This window comes from Phyllobates terribilis, unplaced genomic scaffold, assembly GCF_046119375.1.
Source record: "Phyllobates terribilis strain yellow unplaced genomic scaffold, ASM4611937v1 Scaffold_11__3_contigs__length_659146591, whole genome shotgun sequence".
In the NCBI taxonomy this organism is placed as follows: domain Eukaryota; kingdom Metazoa; phylum Chordata; class Amphibia; order Anura; family Dendrobatidae; genus Phyllobates; species Phyllobates terribilis.
In genome coordinates, this window is record NW_027362771.1 from 329551323 (window position 1) to 329573280 (window position 21958).

General features: G+C 41.3%; 1 protein-coding gene across 4 annotated transcripts in view; it reads right to left on the bottom strand.

Annotated features, from left to right (window-relative positions):
• The window catches only part of LOC141166205 (uncharacterized), a 56824-nt gene that overhangs the window by 12874 nt on the left and 21992 nt on the right, over window positions 1-21958 (bottom strand). For all 4 annotated transcript variants that reach the window (XM_073652669.1, XM_073652671.1, XM_073652670.1 and 1 more), the window contains exons 4-9: window positions 17255-17307; window positions 14391-14535; window positions 13942-14297; window positions 13366-13594; window positions 13133-13250; window positions 2955-3075 (exon numbers count right to left, since the gene is read on the bottom strand). In XM_073652669.1, the coding sequence (XP_073508770.1) occupies window positions 2955-3075; window positions 13133-13250; window positions 13366-13594; window positions 13942-14297; window positions 14391-14535; window positions 17255-17307 (1022 nt within the window). The remainder of the gene's footprint in view (window positions 1-2954; window positions 3076-13132; window positions 13251-13365; window positions 13595-13941; window positions 14298-14390; window positions 14536-17254; window positions 17308-21958) is intronic.

The following is a 21958-nucleotide window of genomic DNA, read 5'->3' on the forward strand; positions in this document are numbered from 1 at the left end:
TGGAATGGGCTACAAAACCGTAAGTAAGACGCTGGGTGAGAAGGAGACAACTGTTGGTGCAATAGGAAGGAAATGGAAGAAATACAAAATGACTGTCAATCGACATCGATCTGGGGCACCAAGAAAAATCTCACCTCATGGGGTATCCTTGATCATGAGGAAGGTGAGAGATCAGTCTAAAACTACATGGGGGAAACTTGTTAATGATCTCAAGGCAGCTGGGACCACAGTCACCAAGAAAACCATTGGTAACACATTACACCTTAAAGGTTTAAAATCCTGCAGTGCCCGCAAGGTCCCCCTGCTCAAGAAGACACATGTGCAGGCCCGTCTGAAGTTTGCCAATAAACACCTGGATGATTCTGTGAGTTATTGGGAGAAGGTGCTGTGGTTAGATGAGACAAAAATTGAGCTCTTTGGCATTAACTCAACTCGCTGTGTTTGGAGGAAGAAGGAGGATGAGTACAACCCTAAGAACATCATCCCAACCGTGAAGCATGGTGGGGGAAACATTATACTTTGGAGGTGCTTTTCTGCAAAGGGGACATGACGACTGCACCGTACTGAAGGGAAGATGGATGGGGTCATGTATCGCAAGATTTTGGCCAACAACCTCCTTCCCTTAGTAGGAGCATTGAAGATGGGTCGTAGCTGGGTCTTCCAGCAAGACAATGACCTAAAACATACAGCCAAGGCAACAAAGTAGTGGCTCAAAAAGAAGCACAGTAACGTCATGGAGTGGCCTAGCCAGTCTCCGGATCTCAATCCCATAGGAAACTTATGGAGGGAGTTGAATCTCTGAGTTGCCAAGCGGCAGCCTCAAAATATTAATGATTTAGAGATGATGTGCAAAGAGGAGTAGACTAAAATTCCTCCTGACATGTGCGCAAATCTCATAATCAGCTACAAAAAATGCCTGACTGTGCTTGCCAACAAGGGCTTTGCCACCAAGTATTAAGTGTTGTTTGCCAGAGGGATCAAATATTTATTTCTCACTGCAAAATGCAAAAAAATGTATCTAATTTATACAATATATTCTATCTCTCAATGTTAAAATTAACCTACCCTTAAAATTATAGATTGTTCATGGCTTTGTCAGTGGGCAAACTTACAAAAACAGCAAGGGATCAAATACTTATTGCCCCCACTGTAAGTGCGTAGCAGCCCAACAGCAGCCATTCATTAATAAGCCACGTGAGCCCTGCAACCAATGTCATGCAAGCGCCAACACCAAAATTGCTGGAAAGGCACTGGTGTAGGAGGGGAATATATGATATTTTGATTTTACAAGCTGTACTACTCATTTTAAAAAGGGGTTGTCCAGTTAGTGGACAACCTCTTTAATCCCTTCATGCTCCATCATGGAGCTTGTCAGAGACTTTTGAGGGTGTTCAGAAGCAGAGGAAGTCAGATGCTGGCTATATTAAATAACAGGTATCTGCCTCTAACAACAGTGATTGATGCCATCCACCTCTTAAATGCCACTGTCATTCACGGGAACCTGTTTGGCCGGCATGACAATCGGGGCCAGGTAAACACCCCAGTGCCTGTCATATGATCCCTTCCTTTGGTTAGGTGTCATAGAAGACTGTGATTTTCACCATATACAGCAATACTGTTGCATTTCTGTATATAGTACAAGTAGGTTCAAGTCCCCTAAGGGGACTAACAAAATAAAAAGTAGAAAAAGAAGTGTAAAACAAATCAATACACTTTTCACCAGTTAAGAATAAATAAATCTAAAAATATATATATCTGATATCACTGCGTTCAGAAAAGTCAGATCAAAATATAAAATAATTAAGCCGATCGATAAATGCCATAATGAGAAAAAAAAAATCAAAAAACAACACAATTCCGTAAATTTGGTCACCGCAAAACACAAAACGATGCAATAATAAGCTGTCAAAGAATAGTATGTACCCCAAAATTTTATAAATAATTGTCTAAATAAGAACACCAGCTTGCCAAGGAAAAGACCAGCTCTAGTGATGGTGATTTTTAAAAGATACTGGTGTTTTTTTACTGCACCTTTAAAAAATAAACCCCCCTAAAAAATGCAAGCATTGCGTTTTTTTTTCCACCATTTCACAGCACTTAGATTTTTTTTGCCATTTTTCCTTACTTTATAAGATTATAGGTATGGTGTAATTCAAGACTACAACCCATCCTGCAAAAAATCAAGCCCTCGTATGTCTATAATTGTGCAGAAATAAAATAAATTATCGCTATTTAATAAAGGGAGAGGAAAAAATTAGAATGGAAATATGAAAACTGGAAGAGGAGGAAAGGGGTTGTCCGGGACCTTAACACTGATGACCTTTTCTTAGGACAGGTCATCAATCTCTGAGTGGTGTGGGTACGACACTTGGCATCCTCGATCAGCTGTTCCTGGCGTCGGCGGTAGTCAGAACTGCTCAGTTGCGGAGCTGTACAGCTACGTTGACAGAATAGTGGCTGTAGCTGGGTACTGCACATCCACCCCCTATTGATTTGAATAGGTGGATGTGCAGTACCTGCCTGCGGCCACTATACAGTCGACAGGGCTGTATAGCTCCACAACTGAGCATTTCCAGTCTCCGCTGACACCGGGAACAGCTGATCGGCGGGGATGCAGAGTTTCACAGCCTACCAATCAGACACTGATGACCTATCCTAAGGATAAGTCATTAATATTAAAGCCCTGGACAACCTCCTTATTAATGTTACTTCATTTATAAGGAAGCATGATTATACACATGGCAATATTCCAAGATCTAACCAGACATAATAATAATTATTATGGGTAGCACAGTCAATAAATAAGATCTCCGGAATTATTGTGTGTACCGGCCTTTAGGAAATTGATCTGATCATTAGTTATCGGATTAGATTACTTTGACATGGGACGGCACGTCTTAATTTTTTGATATGTTATAAATAACTGTAGAATAAATAGGAATATAAAAGCTCACCTCAGCCAACGGTAGCTCTTTCTGTAGTGTCTACAGGCACCTCGGTCAGGAAGAGGTTTCCCAGGTTGTATAAAAGGATCTCTCATTGCTTTCTTTCTGATATATCCTTGAGCTTTGTTACCTGTAACATAATTAAAGATGCAAATACATAATACTTTTTTCATTCACAATATTAAAATGACATGCCTAATAGTGTAATTCTCTCTCGTACTACAAAAACAGATCTGACCTATCAAGACATGGACCCAATAGACCATACCAAAGTCAGCAGCAAATCCTTTATGTTGCGAGCTTGAGCACCATAGATGAGATTTACTTGTTCAACACATCTCACAGATATTTGATTGGATTGAGATCTTGGGACAATGAAGGCTACTTTTCCTAGGAATGCTTGTTCCCGTATAGAAGACTGTCAGACCAGGCCAGCAATAACCCAATTAACGAGCAAAACACTCATTTGTCAAGTGCAATGTTTTTTAGCCTGTGGCTTGCTTTCCAGACGTCCGAAAATGGCGGAGGAAGTATATTTTTGGAGCGCTAGAGAGAGAGAGGCAGATAACGGACGCTGTAAATGATATAAATACAGTTATATGAAAAAGTTTGGGCGCCCCTATTAATCTTAAGCTTATTGTTTTATAAAAATTGGTGTTTTTGCAACAGCTATTTCAGTTTGATATATGTAATAACTGTTGGACACAGTAATGTTTCTGCCTTGAAATGAGGTTTATTGTACTAACAGAAAATGTGCAATCTGCATTCAAACAAAATTTGACAGGTGCATAAGTATGGGCTCCTCACCAGAAAAGTGACATTAATATTTAGTAGATCCTCCTTTTGCAAAAATAACAGCCTCTAGTCGCTTCCTGTAGCTTTTAATGAGTTCCTGGATTAAGGTAATTTTGACCATTCCTCTTTACAAAACAATTCCAGTTCAGTTAAGTTTGATGGTCGCCGAGCATGGACAGCCCTCTTCAAATGATCCCACAGATGTTCAATGATATTCAGGTCTGGGGACTGGGATGGCCATTCCAGAACATTGTAATTGTTCCTCTGCATGAATGCCTGAGTAGATTTGGAGCGGTGTTTTGGATCATTGTCTTGCTGAAAGATCTATCCCCTGCGTAACTTCAACTTTATCACTGATTCTTGAACATTATTGTCAAGAATCTGCTGATCCTGAGTGGAATCCATGCGTCCCTCAACTTTAAGAAGATTCCCGGTGCCGGCATTGGCCACACAGCCCCAAAGCATGATGGAACCTCCACCAAATTTTACTGTGGGTAGCAAGTGTTTTTCTTGGAATGCTGTGTTTTTTTGCCGCCATGCATGACGCCTTTTTGTATGACCAAACAACTCAATCTTGGTGTCATCAGTCCACAGGACCTTCTTCCAAAAAGAAATTGGCTTCTCCAAATGTGCTTTTGCATACCTCAGCCGACTCTGTTTGTGGCGTGCTTGCAGAAACGGCTTCTTTCGCATCACTCTCCCATACAGCTTCTCCTTGTGCAAAGTGCGTTGTATAGTTGACCGATGCACAGTGACACCATCTGCAGCAAGTTGATGCTGCAGCTCTCTGGAGGTGGTCTGAGGATTGTCCTTGACTGATCTCACCATTCTTCTTCTCTGCCTTTCTGATGTTTTTCTTGGCCTGCCACTTCTGGCCTTAACAAGAACTGTCCCTGTGTTCTTCCATTTCCTTACTATGTTCCTCACAGTGGAAACTGACAGGTTAAATCTCTGAGACAGCTTTTTGTATCCTTCCCCTGAACAACTGTGTTGAATAATCTTTGTTTTCAGATCATTTGACAGTTGTTTTGAGGAGCCCATGATGCCACTCTTCAGAGGTGATTCAAACAGGAGAACAACTTGCAAGTGGCCACTTTAAGTAGCTTTTCTCATGATTGCATACACCTGGCTATGAAGTTCAAAGCTCAATGAGGTTACAAAACCAAAAAAAGTGCTTTAGTAAGTCAGTAAAAAGTAGGTAGGAGTATTTAAAACAAGAAAATGATAAGGGTGCCCATACTTATGCACCTGTCAAATTTTGTTTGAATGCAGATTGCACATTTTCTGTTAGTACAATAAACCTCATTTCAAGGCAGAAACATTACTGTGTCCAACAGTTATTACATACATCAAACTGAAATAGCTGTTGCAAAAACACCAATTTTTATAAAACATTAAGCTTAAGATTAATAGGGGTGCCCAAACTTTTTCATATAACTGTATATGTCCGGTGACCTCCATATTTTGACATGTGGGAGGCTTATGACCCTAGGATATGGACACAATAGGAGGAAAAGGATCACATGGGCATTTCTCAGTAATAAACAGGATGCCACAACGATATTAGCATTATTTTAAAAGCAGAAATGGAATTAGATCTTTATTAAAAGAAAATATATAGTAGCATCTAAAAAAAGTGGAGGGTAACGTCCTGTAAGAAAAAGGTTGTTATTTATGATAATGACAAAGCAAATTAAGCCCCACCCCGGAAGTGACATGGAACGCCCAGAAATGGAGGGAAAAGAGTATATTTAAACAGAGAAGTAAGATGTGGAGGACCCCCCTTTTCTCTTTGCACTTTTGAAGGTGGTAACAGCACTCTGTACCACAAGAAATTGAAGCTCACCATTGTGAGGTCCATTAGATGATACTTTTAAACCAAATAGCACTTTATAGCACTTAGTCACTTTTTTGTAGTGCTCTCCAAGATACTAGTCACACTCCCCTGATGAATCCTCTTTGAGGAGGAAGAAAAGCGTCGGGAGGCATTATTTTGTGGGGTAATAGATACACCTGGGTACTGCGCTTGTCAGGGCGGGAGAAATTATCAGGGGCATGACAGGGTAGATTTATTTTCGGTGATACGAAACAACTGGAGGATGCCCACAGATAAGAGAACGGGTGAGATCCACACATATTGTTAAAAATTTTATATCACTATGTTTAAGTTCTATATGTACCAGATGGGATTAATACTGCTAGTTTCCCCCAACATGTCATAAGAAGTTTACATAGTGTCATGTTTTATATCCTTAATAAGGTTTGCTATAAGAGAAAATATATTTATCAGGACCAAATTAATTTTTGTAGGCCCTTTCTACTATACAAGGGGTCGGTCGTGATATTTGGTTTGTAATAGGGGTGTATGAGTGATTTATATTGGACATTGGAGGTACAAAGTCATTTTTAAGGATTAAATAAAAGTTATATTTTAAGAGTTTTCCTCTCAGCTGATTTATATATGCTTCAAAAGAAGCCATAATTTTTCCTATATAAAGCAATACTGTGGGATTGCTGTATATAGTACAAGTGATCAGACAATCGCAGGTTCTAGTCACCTAATGGGACTAAGAAATACAGTATAAAGTTTAAAAAAAAGTTCAAATCACCCACATTTTCCCCCATTAAAAAAGGCTAATAATAAACAAAAAATTTCTCGGTCGCCTAATTGGGGGACACAGAAACCGTGGGGATAGGCTGCTGCCACCTGGAGTATGATTACATCATAAATGAAAATTGGCTCCTCCCCAGCAGTCTATACCTTGCCTGTTAGAATCAGGCCTCCTCAGTTTTTTGTTGTGTCGGTTGGAGGCAACATAGGTCTTCACAGACCTGTTCCAAAGCCTTTTGACATGTTAGGTTTTTTAACCTTTTCGCTTTTGTATTTCAGATGGATCGTAAGAGTAACAGGGTGTAATTGCGTACTCTGTTTCACCCCGCCTAGTGATGGAGAGTACAGACTGTAGAATGACGAGCAAGAAGTGGCGCAGTATAATATTAAAAATTAACTTTTATTTATCTATTTAAAAAGTTCAGTGAATGTATAGAATTAATATAAAAAACAAGCAATAGTAAGTATTGCAAACGATACTTAGCAGCCTTTAAAAGTAAATATATCTGTGGAACTAGTAGCACACCTGGTATAGTTCCTATTGTCTAGGGAACTTGATGGACCACAGGTATATAATACTGTAGACCACCACCTTAATTTTAACTAGGTGGTCTTGGTCTATACCCAAGGAAATCCTGTCATGCAATCAATGTTTTCTCTATTCTGATGGTCTGGGTCCTTCCAGAGGAAATGAGTCCTGCACTCTACTGGATAATGGCACTTCCAAAGGGTCCTCTTTAGAACTGCTTAGAACTGCACAGATACGAGTCAACAGAGATGATATTGACACTTTAACGGTGAGATTGTTCCATTATTTTATGCCACATCTAGACTCTATATGGCAGTCGGTCTATCTTTTTCTTTCCCCCACCCATTCCTGAGTTGAAATTATGGGCATGGGAGATTTTTGATGTATACCTGTGTGTTCAATATGCTCTAATGTACATATAGAGAAAACATTGATTGCATGACAGGATTTCCTTGGGTATAGACCAAGACCACCTAGTTAAAATTGAGGTGGTGGTCTACAGTATTATATACCTGTGGTCCATCAAGTTCCCCAGACAATAGGAACTATACCAGGTGTGCTACTAGTTCCACAGATATATTTACTTTTAAAGGCTGCTAAGTACCGTTTGCAATACTTACTATTGCTCATTTTTTATATTAATTCTATACATTCACTGAACTTTTTAAATAGATAAATAAAAGTTAATTTTTAATATTATACTGCGCCACTTCTTGCTCGTCATTCTACTGAATATTTGTGGAGTATATCCCTTTGCTTATACTACTAGAGTACAGACTGTACTGTTCAGCCTATATCCTCTTTGATCGAAGGGTCTGGACCTTGTATCAAGACATAGTCGGCGGTCAGCTACCGGGGCGGTGATGGCTACTGCCCAACCACTCTCTATAGCCTGCGTGTCGCATGGAGCCAAAGAGAGAATTGGCAGCCTTAAGAGATCCTACGGATAGACGTATGAAGTCTATGGCCAAATCTGCCTTTGAAGCGGCAGGCTTTGCCTTGTGCCTAGCTTTTCTTGCCACGTGGGTACCTAAGGCAGATACCACATGGGCAACACACCTGCGTGGGGGTATTCTTTAAGGGTCTCAAAGAGCAGAGTTGGCAAAGGTAGCTGACCAGATTGCTCAGGCAAGCAGGTACTTGTGTTCAGCATCTTTGGATGCTGCGGAGTGCTCAGCTCATGCCGCAATACTGGGCCATCTGTCGGATTTTATGGCTGAAAGCATGGAAGGCAGATCTTGCCTCAAAATGTCTTTAACAAGTCTGTCTTTTCAGGGCTCACATCTTTTTATGACGACATTAGACAAAATTAATCGCTGATGCTACGGGAGATAGAAGCACTCTTCTCCCTCAGGCCAGGGTGCACCACCCATTTCTCATGCTCCAGTTTCGTTCCTTTCACCAATTTCGGTCACCAAGTGAGGTCAGACAGGTTAGACAAAAAGCCTATCAGGGAAGAAGGAGGTTAGCCTTCAGGTCCACACCCTCTGGGCAGCCTCAGGATCAAGAGAGACAAACCCCCTCCAGATGTAACAGAGAAGCCAATGCATGACGGGCTGCCTCCTCTTGGGAATTCTTCTAGAGTGGGAGGCCGCCTCCTGTGCATCCAAGAAGTACGGCTGGAGGCGATTAGCAATGTTTGGGTAAGAGAGGTAGTCTCTTCAGGGTACTGGATAGAGTTCGCTGCCCTTTCACCAGATTAATTATTTCAGATCCAGTACCCCCACATCCCCCACCATAAGAAACAGTTTTGACCAATCTTTTTGTGATACCTAAAAAGGATGGTTCTGTGCGACCCATCTTCGACTGGAGGTGTCTGAATAAGTGGATTCGTTTGCGCCATTTCAAGATGGAATCTCTTTGTTCGGTAATTGCTTCCATGGAACCCAGATAATTTCTGTCCTCAATAGATATTCAGGACACCTATTTTCATATACCCATTTTTCAGACTCATCAGAGGTATCTTCACTTTGCGATCAACCAGGATCACTTTCAGTTTGCGGCCCTCCCTTTCAGCCTAGCCACGGCTCCCAGAGTATTTTCAAAGGTTCTGGCACCAATCATGGTGCTTCTCCAAACCAGAGGAATTACGGCGATCCCTTACCTGTACAACATCCTTATCAAGAGCCCATTTTCTCTCAGAACTTGTGGTTAACGTCGCCTCTGTTAACTCAGGATCATTCTTTCTGCCCCATCCATTGGCAGGTGCTGACTACGGATGCCAGTCTTCAGAGATGTGGAGTGATCTTCTGCCATTCATCCATTCAAAGATCCTGGAGGGGATTAGGAGAGGCTTCTCTCGATCAATGTACTGGAACTCAGAACCATTTGTCTGGCTCTTCTGCATTGTCTATCTCTACTCTCAGGGTTACCAGTTAAAATTCAGTCAGACAATGTCAGAGCTGTGGCATACATCATTCGGCAGGGCGGGACGCGAAGTCAGTCCGCCATGTCAGAAGCCACAAGTATTCAGGAGTGGGCAGAACACAGGGTATCGTTGGTCTTGGCCATTTACATACCTGGGATGGACAACTGGGCAGCAGCAAATTTCCTAAGCTGCCAACAAATAGCCACAGAGAAATGGTCTCCACATCTGGAAGTATTCAGCGTAATCTGCCAGCGGTGAGGCACCCCGGATATCGATGTGATGGCATCCAGGCTAAACCAAAGTGTGCTCAGGTTTGTCGCCAGGTATCGAAATCCTCTGTTAGTCGCGATAGATGCATTGGCGATCCTGTGGTCCCAATTCGCTCTGCCCTATATATTTCCTCCTCTAGCCCTTCTGCCCAGACTTCTCAAGAAGATCAGGGCAAAGGCATTCCAATTATCCTCGTCACGCCAAACTGGCCTCGAAGGGCCTAGTATGCAAACGTGATCAACCTCCTGGCAAATGAGGACAAGATTTTAAGAACAACAGGTTTATTAGGGTCAGTGATCCAGACATGATGAAGGTACGAAAGCCCTCTTCACTGTGCATCTATCATCACACTTGGAAGGCCTACTTTCGGTGGCGTGAGTCTAATGACTTCACCCAAATGTCATTCTCCTTGCCTGTACTTCTCTCCTTTCTCCAGTCAGAGTTAGAGGCTGGGCTGGTGCTTAGTTCTCTCAAAGGTTAGGTCTCCACTCTGGGTATTTTATTTCAGAAGGATCTGGCATCTAGGCCACAGGTCAAGACTTTTTTCAGGAAGTGGCGCATACAAGGCCGCGGTACAGGCATCTCATTGCTTCTTGGGATCTCAATCTTGTCATGGAGGCACTCCAGTCTCCACCTTTTGAGCCTATTAAGGAGTTCTCCACTCTGTGTCTCCTATAAAATTGCTTTTCTGGTAGCCATCACTTCCATCAGGAGAGTATCAGAGTTGGCGACTCTCTCCTGTCGCACTCCTTATCTAATTCTTCACCAGGACAAGGTAGTTTTACGGCCAATTCCATCCTTTCTCCCCAAGGTGGTTTCGGCTTTTTATCTTAACAAAGAAATTGTCTCACTATCTTTCTGTCCTGCGCCCTCTCAACAAATTGAGAGAGCTTTCAGCAAACTGGATGTCGTCCAGGCAGTGCAGACCTATCTGTCCATTAATGACTGGTTCAGATGGTGAGACTCCTTGTTTGTTATTCCAGAGGGGCCTCGAAGGAGACCAACCGCTTCTAAGGTTACCATTACTGGCTGGATTGGAAGAACAGCCATTATTCAGGAGTATAAGTCAAAGGGTAGTGTTCCTCCTTTTAGAGTCAAGGCCCACTCTGCGAGAGCGCTGGGAGCTTCCTGGGCAGATCGTCACCACGCATCGGTTCTGCAAGTCTACAAAGCAGCCACCTGGTCATCTCTGCATACCTTTAATAAGTTTTACAAGTTCCACATTTTTGCTCTGGCAGATGCAAATCTGGGCAGGAAGATACTACGGTTGCTCAAACGTCAGATTGAGCTACAGTGGAAAAAATTTCTGTGGTAAAAGTAAAATTAAGTTTCTTTTCCACCCCAGGGACAGCTTTAGGACGTCCCACAGTTTGTGTGTGCCCCAATGAGGTGACCGAGAAATAACCGTAAAATCTCTTTCTCGTAGCCTCTATTGGGGGGACACAGCATAAACCCTGGGTTGCCCGGTTGGGCATGTTTTTATGTTGTTGATCGGATGGGGTGTAATTGAATTACTTTTCTGTTTCTTGCATCAATACTTTCTTTGCTTTTCCTACTGCTTTCTCACTAAACAGAGGAGGCCTGATGCTAGCAGGTGAGGTATAGTCTGCTGGGGAGGAGCCAATTTTCATTTATGATGTATTCTCGTGGGACAGGTGAGGAATATGGTGGTTTATTATTTTTTCCTTTTTCCATAATAAATGGGTAAAAGAGAGGAGTTGTGCTTATTTCAAATAAAGGTGTCAGTGTCATTTTTTCTATTAAAGGATTTTATTCAGGCTGTGTATTATTTACAATTTAACTATGGGGTTAGTAATGGGGACGTCTTATAGACGCCTCTCCATTACTAACCCTTGGACGTGATGTCAGCTGCCAATACAAAGCTGACATCAACCCCAATACTACTACCCCACTTGCCAACGCATGAGGGCAAGTGGGAAAAGCGCAGGCTAAGTGCCAAAATTGGCGCATCTTACGGATGCGCCATTTCTGGGGCGGCTGAGAGCTGATGTTTTAATCTGGGAGGGGGCCAATATCCATGGCCCCTTCCTAGCCTATTAATATCAGCCAAGAGCTGTCTGCCTAGCCTTTGCTGGTTATTAATTATAGGGGGACCCCACGTCTTTTTTTGAGAATCCCCCATTTTATTAACCAGTAAAGGCTACGTATACAGCTGTGAGCTGATATTAATAGCCTGAGAAGTTCCATGTGTATTACCCCCTTCCCAGGCTAAAAACATCAGCCCCCAGCTGTCTGCTTTCCCTCGGCTGGTTATTAAAATTTCAGGGGACCCCACGCAATTTTTTCTTTCATTTACTGAATTATTAATTACACTGTGTTCCAAATTATTATGCAGATTTTCCCAAATTATTCTGTCCTCATGCAAAACAATTGAAGCAGAATCCATCCAAAACCTGACAAATTCAATGGACGAGAGAGTTCAGAAGCTCCTTTCGAACAAGGGGTCCTATGTGCAAATGTAACATCACCTAGAATAAAGTATTGAGTTGAAAACTGTTTGATTTCAGTTTGTAATAACCTGCTACTGCTTATAATTTCAAAAATGACAATTTTTTTGTTCTTTATTAAAATGAAAAGGTTGAAAACTCTGCTGTGCATAATAATTTGGAACATGCATTTTGAGTGCAGTTTGAGTTTTTTATTTTTTTAAAAATATACTGTTATCATAGGCAGTTTGTACAAAAACCTTTCAATTGTACTCTAATAGTTATTTGACTGGAAAATTACAATGACTGAAATTCATATAGGTAATTTGGGAAAATCTGAGAAAATATTTGCATAATAATTTGGAACACAGTGTAAATACATGTACAGTAAGCTACACATGCAAAGCAATGATTATATATCTCACTCACATATTTCTATCCATCTATCTATATAAGTTTTGAAGAATATTTACTTTGAAAACTATCTTTAAATGACATACAGATTTACTCTATGTAAACGCTAATGTTAAAATTGAATTGCATTCAGATTGCATTCGCATATCATTCAGTGATTAGGTGAGAAAAATCGCATTGTATTCGCATGACACTCGTCCGACTTTTCAGGAACAACATCAGACAGTTTTATTAACACAGATGGATATGAGCCCCTACATTGATACCTTTGGTGAAGAAATCCGCTTTGTTGTTCTTTTTTAATCAGCATTTGAAGTTTTCTGCTACTTAGATTTCAGTGCACAGGGGCCGGACTGTACACTGGGTCTTCTCCTTCCTGTCTGTAATCCTCATCCCTCCGCCTGCCCCCAGACTTTGAATAACTGCCTTTTTAGTGACCTGCCTCCTCTGTATGAAATCTCCACTTCCAACAGAAGAGGCAGGTAGAGGGGCTGGGGAATCACAGACAGAGAAAAGAAGACCCAGTGCACAGTCCGGCCCCTGTGCACCAAAATATAAGTAGCAGAAAACTTCAAATGCTGATTACAGAAGAACAAAAATGCGGATTTCTTCATCAAATGTACCAATTTAATCTGTATTACAGGGCCATTAGAGCTATGTCTTTACTTTACATTACAAAATTGTGCTGACAGGTTCTCTTTAAAATATTATTTCTGTTAAACCCCCAAATTTTATACAGCAATTGCATCATACCGATATCTTTCCCAGGGAAACGTTGAATCTTTTGAAATCTGGTTGCTTCAATAAGAATGCTGAGCTTGCTGTGACACTGGACACAATTCAAGTCTTTAGTAATGCCATAAGAGAGACTCTGCAGAACAAGTAAAGAGAAAAAGAGATGACACAACCATTAACTGAGGGAGAAAAGAGCATTGGATATCATAAAATTGTCTCATCTACACTTTCCTACGTTAGGTTACTCGTACCTTTACTGGTTCTTCATGAGAACAATTTAAGCAGCTGATTATGAAGGTGCACTCCAGCAATACCAGATCTCTGGCAGTGGCTCCTTGTATATCCACATACCCCAGCACAGTTGAGTATTGGTGCAGGATACTAGAGAGGAAGGTCCCAGATATACGGCTGTTACATTTTTCACATTGTGCTGTACACGGCTGCTTTCCAGTCAATGACAGATCAGCTGTAACTTTACACCTGAAGAAACATAATTAAAAATTAGTACAAGGCCCGAAACGAATTTCCAGCATTTTGGTAGTATTTTTTATTTAGTCGCATTTGTAACATGCATATGAGCACACACAAAAGTAAAACACTTTTATTCTATGTATACACTTAGGCCCCGATTCATCATTGCTTTTGCACCTATTTTTTTTGGTCTAGTTTTGTGTGGTTTTTTTGGTCACAGTAAAAGCACTAACACTAATTTACAGAGGTTTCCATTGTATCAGCATGGTACATTACCACCGCCGTACATTTTTTAAGTTTCCCTCGAGAAATTGTGGAAGTTGCTGAAATGACACTCTGGGACTCCGAATTCTTACCTGCTGCACTCTGCGGACACTATGATGACCTGTGCAGTCAAAGTGCCCACTCCAGCTCCCAATTTTAATCCCAAGAACAGCATTTCTGTCCCCTTTCTTGGACCGCCTGCAGCTCCTCCTTCCACACTTCTCATCCCATCAATGGTGCCATCTTGGTCATCATCATCGTCATCATCATCACAGCTTATCCAGCTATCAGAGTCATCTTCCTCCAAATCTTCTTGAAGGTCAGTCTCATGTTCTGCCTCTTCTTTAACATTTTCCTTCTCGCTTGATTTAACTGTGACTGCTGCTTGCAACTGCTGATAAGGCACAAACTTTAATCCAGCCTTTTCTACGTCAATGTCTCTTTTTAACTAGAGCAATGAAAAATTCCAGAATTACAGTTAAGATACAAAACTGGATCAATGTGCATTTTATGTTACACAGCAAGGAAATAACGTTATTACCAGACGAGCTCCTTCTGTATACAAGCGCTCCAAGTTGCGATCTAACCAGTGTAAAAAAGGTCTAAACAAAAGCTCCACTTTTCCAACCAACTGATTAGTTGCATGCTTTCCTTCCAGCCATGCCTTCGAGGCGTCACACACATGCCTATAAAGAATTATTAAAATAGGTTTAGGCTCTGTTCACATCTGCATCATGCCATTAACATTAGAGTTCAGCTAATGGACCCATAAGGAGAAACAGGAGGGAGGGTTAGGAGCCGTAACGCTGAATCCAAAGAAGGTGAAGATAATCCACTGGAGGTCCCGCTGGTGAGTACAGCCATATGAAGAAAACAAAAAGGAGAAAAACGGCACTCCAATATGTAAAATATGAAAAACCTTTATTGGATCATTTTAAAAACAGGGACATTTTTTTCTCTGTTTTTAAAATGATCCAATAAAGTTTTTTCATATTTTACCCATTGGAGTGCCGATTTTCTCCTTTTTGTTTTCTTCATAATGAACCCATAAGTCAATGTTATTCATTGTAATTCTTTGGGAATTTATTATAGCTGTCATGGCTCATTATAAATGGAAACTCTGATGTTAACCCCTTCACAACATATGATATATATTTATGTTATATGTCGAGTCCCTGACTTTGATGCGGGCTCACACTCTGAGCCCGCATCTTTACTTACATCATGTGCCTTTAACAGCCTCGGGTGGATCGGTGATCCGCGGGGCACCTATAGGTTCTCATGACAGCTGGGGGTCTGCTGATGACCCCTCCTGTGCCTGTCATTATGATGCTCATGTGAATGTCGGCCCGTGCCGGCGTTGATGGGAGATTGTGATTTCTGCTATAAGTAGCAGGGCTGATGCATTGCTACGTATAGCACAAACGAATGGACGATCACAGCTTCAAGTCCCCTAAGAGGACTATTCAATACAGTAAAAAGTGCACAAAAAAAAAGAAGTTCAAATCACCTCCCCTTTGCCCCTTTTGAAAACAAAACAACTGAAAAAATAAAGAAATACACATATCTGGTATTGCTGTGCTAAGAAATGTCCGATAATCACATTAATAAATGGTGTAATGAGAAAAGGAATTGAAATGCCAGAATTATGTTTTTTTTGTTGCCACAACATTTCAATAAAGTGCAATAAAAGGCGATCAAAACATTGTATCTACCCCAAAATGGTATCAGTAAAAACATCAGCTCTCACACAGCTCCATATCCCAAAAATGAAACCACCACGGGTCTCGGAAAATGGTGACAAAAGCGGAAATATTTTTTCATACAAGTTTCCAGAAAAGTTTTCACCACTTACCGTAAAAAAAAAAAATATTATAGTGTATATAACATTGGTTCAAGAATGTAGTATGGCTGTAGGTGATTGGCTATTGATATACTCAAAACAATATATAATGTAAAGTAGAAATAAACGGGGCTAGAGATTCTCAAATCCTCCCATACAGAGCTTGGTCTCCGTCTGGTTTCCTGATTGCAAGGTAACATAATAATTTGACACTCACTTGGTCAACCGTGAAGGGTCATTGCTGCCCTCCCTCAACACTGGATCTGAATGAATGAAATATTCTCATTGAATACTTTGTTCTGTACAAAGTTGAATGTGCTGACAACAAAATCACACAAAAATCATCAATGGAAATCAAATTTATTAACCAATGGAGGCCTGGATTCGGAGTCACCCCCAAAAGTAAAGTGGAAAAACACACTACAGGCTGATCCAATTTTGATGTAATGTCCTTAAAACAAGTCAAAATGAGGCTCAGTATTGTGTGAGGCCAGGATTGGCAAAGTCGCCACTGGCGCCCTGTGCTCTTCACAGATGAAAGCAGGTTCACACTGAGCACATGTGACAGACATGACAGAGTCTGGAGATGCCGTGGAGAGGGATCTGCTGCCTGCAACATCCTTCAGCATGACCGGTTTGGCAGTGGGTCAGTAATGGTGTGGGGTGGCATTTCTTTGGAGCCCTCCATGTGCTCGCCAGAGGTAGCCTGACTGCCATTAGGTACCGAGATGAGATCCTCAGACCCCTTGTGAGATCATATGCTGGTGCGGTTGGCCCTGGGTTCCTCCTAATGCAGAACAATGCCAGACCTCATGTGGCTGGAGTGTGTCAGCAGTTCCTGCAAGATGAAGGCATTGAAGCTATGGACTGGCCCGCCCGTTCCCCAGACCTGAATCCGATTGAGCACATCTGGGACATCATGTCTCGCTCCATCCACCAATGTCACGTTGTAGGGAGGTCATACAGGCACGTGGAGGCCACACACAATACTGTGTGTATATATACACACACACACACAATACTGTGTGTATATACACACACACACACGTTTGGTATCTGCGTACTCGTACTGACCTGGAGAATCATATTGCCAGATCAGTATTACCATATAGTGAACATGGTAAATAAAAATCCCCAAAAAATAATATTGGAATTGCACTTTTTTTTTTTTTTTTTCAGTACACTATATGGTAAAATGAATGGAGTCATTCAAAAGTACAACTCCTTCTGCAAAGAAACAAACCCACATACGGTTATGTGAACAAAAAAAAGTTATGGCTCTTGGAAGAAGGAGATGAAATAAATCAAAACTAAAAAATGGAAAATGGCCATGGCGTGAAGAGGTTAATATGGATGCAGCATTACTTGTTCAATGTACCATCAGTATGGAGTTCATAAGTACTCCCAGTGTTTATTTCCTACTATACTCTGTTCTGTCTTCATGAATGGAAAAGACAGATACTGATCAGACACCAATGTGAGATGTGTTATTCACTCAGAATATAAATAGAGTGGCTTAAAGCAGTATTCCCATCTCGTACATTTATGGCATGTTACCATACCTGCCCATGATGGAGGGTAAATCTTGGTCTTCAGGAATCTGAATTGTGAAGACCTGCAAATAAAATGAATAAGTAAAGTTTTTTCTAGAATAACGACAGTCTTGAAATATTCTTTGAATGCAACAACAGTTAAAAAAAATAGGTATCCAATAAAAAATTAAGGGATATTCCGGCTTCATTTTCAATTTATGTATAGGAAAATATACAGTTTCCTAATATACATGTATATAAATCTTACAAACCTTTGCTATATCCATATAGAAGCCTCCATCTCTGCACAGTAGTAGATAAAGACTATGGATCAGTCGTGTGTAAGGCTGCGTGCCCACGTTGCGGATTACAAGCGTTTTTGATGCGGAATTTCCGCAGCGGAAACGCTTGTAAAACGCTTGGTAATCCGCACCCCATGGTCCCCAATGGGATTCCGCAAGTTCTATGCACATGCTGCGGATTTTTCCGCAGCGTTTATGCTGCGTTCAAAAATCCGCAGCATGTCAATTAATTTTGCGTTTCCGCAAGCGGAATTGCCTTTGTCCAATGCATAAAAAACGCAAGGCAATTCCGCATGTGGAAAACGCGCGATAAACGCGTGCGGAATTCCGCATGCGTTTTTCCGGGAGAGGACTTGCAGAAATGAAGCAGAAATTTTCTGCTTCATTTCTGCAACGTGGGCACATAGCCTTATGCATCTCATCTATAGGCTTACTGAATAGGATTAAACATACCAGTAGTCAACACAGAGGACACATCCATGGGATAGTTACATTTGCAGACCTGCTGCTTTTCCTTAAGTGATGCTGTTAAAGATGACCTGTCACTTGCAATAAATAAGTAATTGTTTTTATTATTTATCTATTTAAAGAGAACCTGTCATGTCCCATCTACTATCTACACTGCCCCCATTGCTTTGTTAGTGATGCAATGTGCGTCACTAATCAGCTATTTTCATTAAAATTGGTGGTAATATAATGATTCTATAACCTTTTAAATACTTGTATCCAACCTGCTCTTTTCAGTCATAGGGGTGTGATCCTCATATTCAGTGAGGGGCGGGCGCCGCATTCAGTCACTGCTGGGGCCACCCATGTATTTGAAATTTGTTCCCGGCGAGCGCTGATATAAGTGGGGCACATGCGCAGTTTTACATATTCGGCTTCGGGTTCCCGTGCGCGCAGCGAGACTGTGTAGTTCACAATCGCGGGGAGCCGCTGGTCATAGCGCAATGGCAGTGAAGCTGTGAAGTACACAGCCTCACTGCGCATGCGCGGGGACATGTAAAACCGCGCATGCGCCCCACAAATATCAGTGCTCGCCGGGACTAAATTTCAAATATTTGGGCGGCGCCAGCAGTGAGTGAATGCTGCGCAAGCTCCTGACTGTACAGTATATGAGGATCATACCCCTATTACTGAAAACGAGCAGGTAGGATATAAGTAATAAAATGTTATAGAATCATTATACTACCACTAATTTTAATGAAAAATGCTTGTTAGTAATGCACATTGCATCACTAACAATGCAATGGGGGCAGTGGTAGATAGTAGATAGGACATGACAGGTTCCCTTTAACGGCCTTCGGCTCGATCTTGAGGCATGGCAACTTGATGGATGAACGATCTGTAGGAAGATCAATCTTGTGCAAGCCTAGATGGGTCCAGCAAGGTCTCCTGTGCCATTATTTTGATTGTATCAAGCCATCGCGCTGCTTGTCAATTCTAAATACTGCTGATCTGAATCTGTCTTTTTTTTTTTTATTCTTATTCCTGTGCCTGTTTGTGAGATATGGTCAACGGATTTTTTGTGCCCAGTATGTAAACTTGGTCTTGTTAGCCAAGGAGGCGCAATCCTCATCTTCTTTCTGTGGAAGTCTTCTTGAGGATGACAACACCCTGGCTAACAAGGCTACACTTTATTAATGGCCTATTCCTTGTGCAGTACCCGGCTGCGGCCACTGGAGAAATGATGGAGCTGCTCTGTTCCGCCGGTGGTAAAAATTGATTGGCGGAGGTGCTGGGTATCGCACCCCCACTAATCAGATATTGATGGCCTATATTAATGATAAGCCATCAATAAAACAGTAGTAGTCAATCACTTTAAACTGAGGGTGCAAAAAAAAGAAGGGGTGGTGGTATATCTAAGGAACAGAGAGGTGCCGAAACAAAAACACTACTGCCAGATTCAGGAGAACACCAGCATTTAGATTAGTGAAAAAAAATGGGCATGTCTTTTTGGGTTGTCCAGCGACACTCACTTGTAGATAGGGAAGTTAGAGACGCTAAGCAAATAGCTGTCAGGATACATGCGCGATCAGGTATGTGCAGAGACAACGTCAATTGTGGCACTTACCCCACAATGCAGAAGTGCACCCCTTTAATTTTTTGAATGTATAGAAATACATACATAATGAGATATTGCTGTAGAAAGTAATACTTTTGGCTCTGCTCCTTAAAAAAAATACCAAAACACTATTAGTTAAGACACGTGGACAGTGCTAACTATGACCTGAATGCTGTCACAGGACCAATGCAACGTGGAGTAATTTTTTGCTATCCTATGGATGCATTACGCAGTAGTAATCGGGCCTTTATATATTTATAAGTAAGGATTACTGCATCGGTATAAGTAAAATATGAAAGCAGAATTTTAAATACACGTATGTTAGAAAAGTGTATGATTTCCTATTCTATAAAACTAAACTGGGTATTCTGGGTTTTTTTTATTTAAAGTATACAAAACTAAGCATTTAATATTTCTGTAGAAGAAATCTAACAGCTAAAAGTAAAAAGATAAAAAACTCCACGTCTGCACTGCAGAAATAACAAGAACTAGCTGGTCTGTGCCTGACAGAGGAAAAGAAATACAGTTTCTGCTAACTGGATGAAAGCTTAGTATGGCACTAGTACTGAGAGCGTTGGGGTTCTGCCAGGGTCTGACGCATTTGACTGCAAGAATACTACAACATGCAGCGTTAATTTTATCATAAAAAAATAAAAAATAGAAACCTTGATGAAACCGCAATGCAAAGCATTAGAAGTCAGTAGGGGTCAGTCCGTTATTCCTGGATCTGTCAGAATGTCTTAGATTCCATTAAACAAAAGCCAAGATCCAGTGGGAATACAGCCTACTTTGAGCACAAAGTATGATCAGCTACAATTCTTGGATTATTATTCAGACCCCATTTCTCAAACATGTGTGCAACATAGACATGCTAGAATGGTTCGCTAGAAAACATTCTGGTTAACAATTACAAGTCTGACATTGGCTGTTACATGTGCACCTTATCTACTCAGCTTTCCACTGGCCGGTGTAAAACACAGGCCCAGGTCCTGTTCTGCAGCCGTTTATTTTGAGAACTAGTTGACACACAGTGAGGCGGATAGCTATAGATAGGGATCATCCTGGTTGGGTACACCGTGTCGCCGGGGGATGACTTTTACGTTTTTTTGATAAAAAAAAAAAATCAACTGAAAAAGGACCCTATGTTTTTTACATGTAATACTACTACTATTTATTTACTGCAATGCTTCTACGCATTGTTTTTATTCTAGGTTATATTTGTCTGTTAATGGCCACTGTGTGTATGTGCACCTACATTTTACACTTAAACAGCTGTGCTAGCCCTTGCTTTTGGTTCAGTTTCTTGGACTCCGGATATTTGGAGGTGTGGATGCCCCCTTGGGCTGTGCACCTTAATCTGACCAGCTTTCCACAGGCAGGTGTAATACACAGTCAGGCACAGGTCCTGCTCTGCCCCTGGCTGTTTTGAGGCCTGTTGGCACATAGTGAGGAATGGCTTTTACACTTTTTTGATCAAAAAATTGTCAACCAAGTACTCTATGTTTTTTATATGTGTTCTATTTATTTACTTACTACAGTGTTTCAACGCACTGTATTTATTCTAAGTTATAGAACAGCGTTTCCCAAACTCCAGTGCCCGTGGCCATGTTTTCAGGATTTCCTTAGTATGGCACAGGTGAGAGAACCTGTGGCAATCTCTGCTGCCTTGATAATAATGCCATCAATACTAAGGAAACCCTGAAATCATGATCTGTTGGGGTCTGTTATGTTCTAGCATAAGGTATAATCAGCTAGTATTCTTGGATTATTATTCAGACCCCATCTCTCAAACATGCATGCGGTAGCTATAGACATGTTACAATGGTTCACTAGAAAACCCTTGGGTTAACAATGAAGAGTCTGACACTGGCTGGTATAGGGTGCTCTTGGTTCTAGGCCTCCCTTCTATGCACCAATTGGATATATGGACAGGGGATGTCTTCACTATGGGTAAGACCTCTCTTGAAGCAAATGGAAAGAAAGAGCTATCAGACACTCCTGGCATAGCTACCCATTATAAAAACTGGTGCCACATTGTGGAGAATAATCTAAATGTAACAATATCCTTAAAAGGGTTGTCCGCATCAGCTCACTTCCACATTTGTAGGTCGCACTGATGAGGTCTTCACATGTTTGTCTGAATGCATGGACAATCAGCAGGTATCGCACACCTATCTTATTCATTAGAAAGTGTCATCAGGCCCGATGCAGAGGAGAGCAGCACCAAACAACCCATGTAATATTTCATGTTATCTGGGATATATAAAGATTTCTTGTAGTCCAACTGCTGTTTATTCCCTCCCACTTAAATTCCTATAGTAATAACATAAATGTAAGCATGCCTGTCTCAAAGAACAATCCTATAAG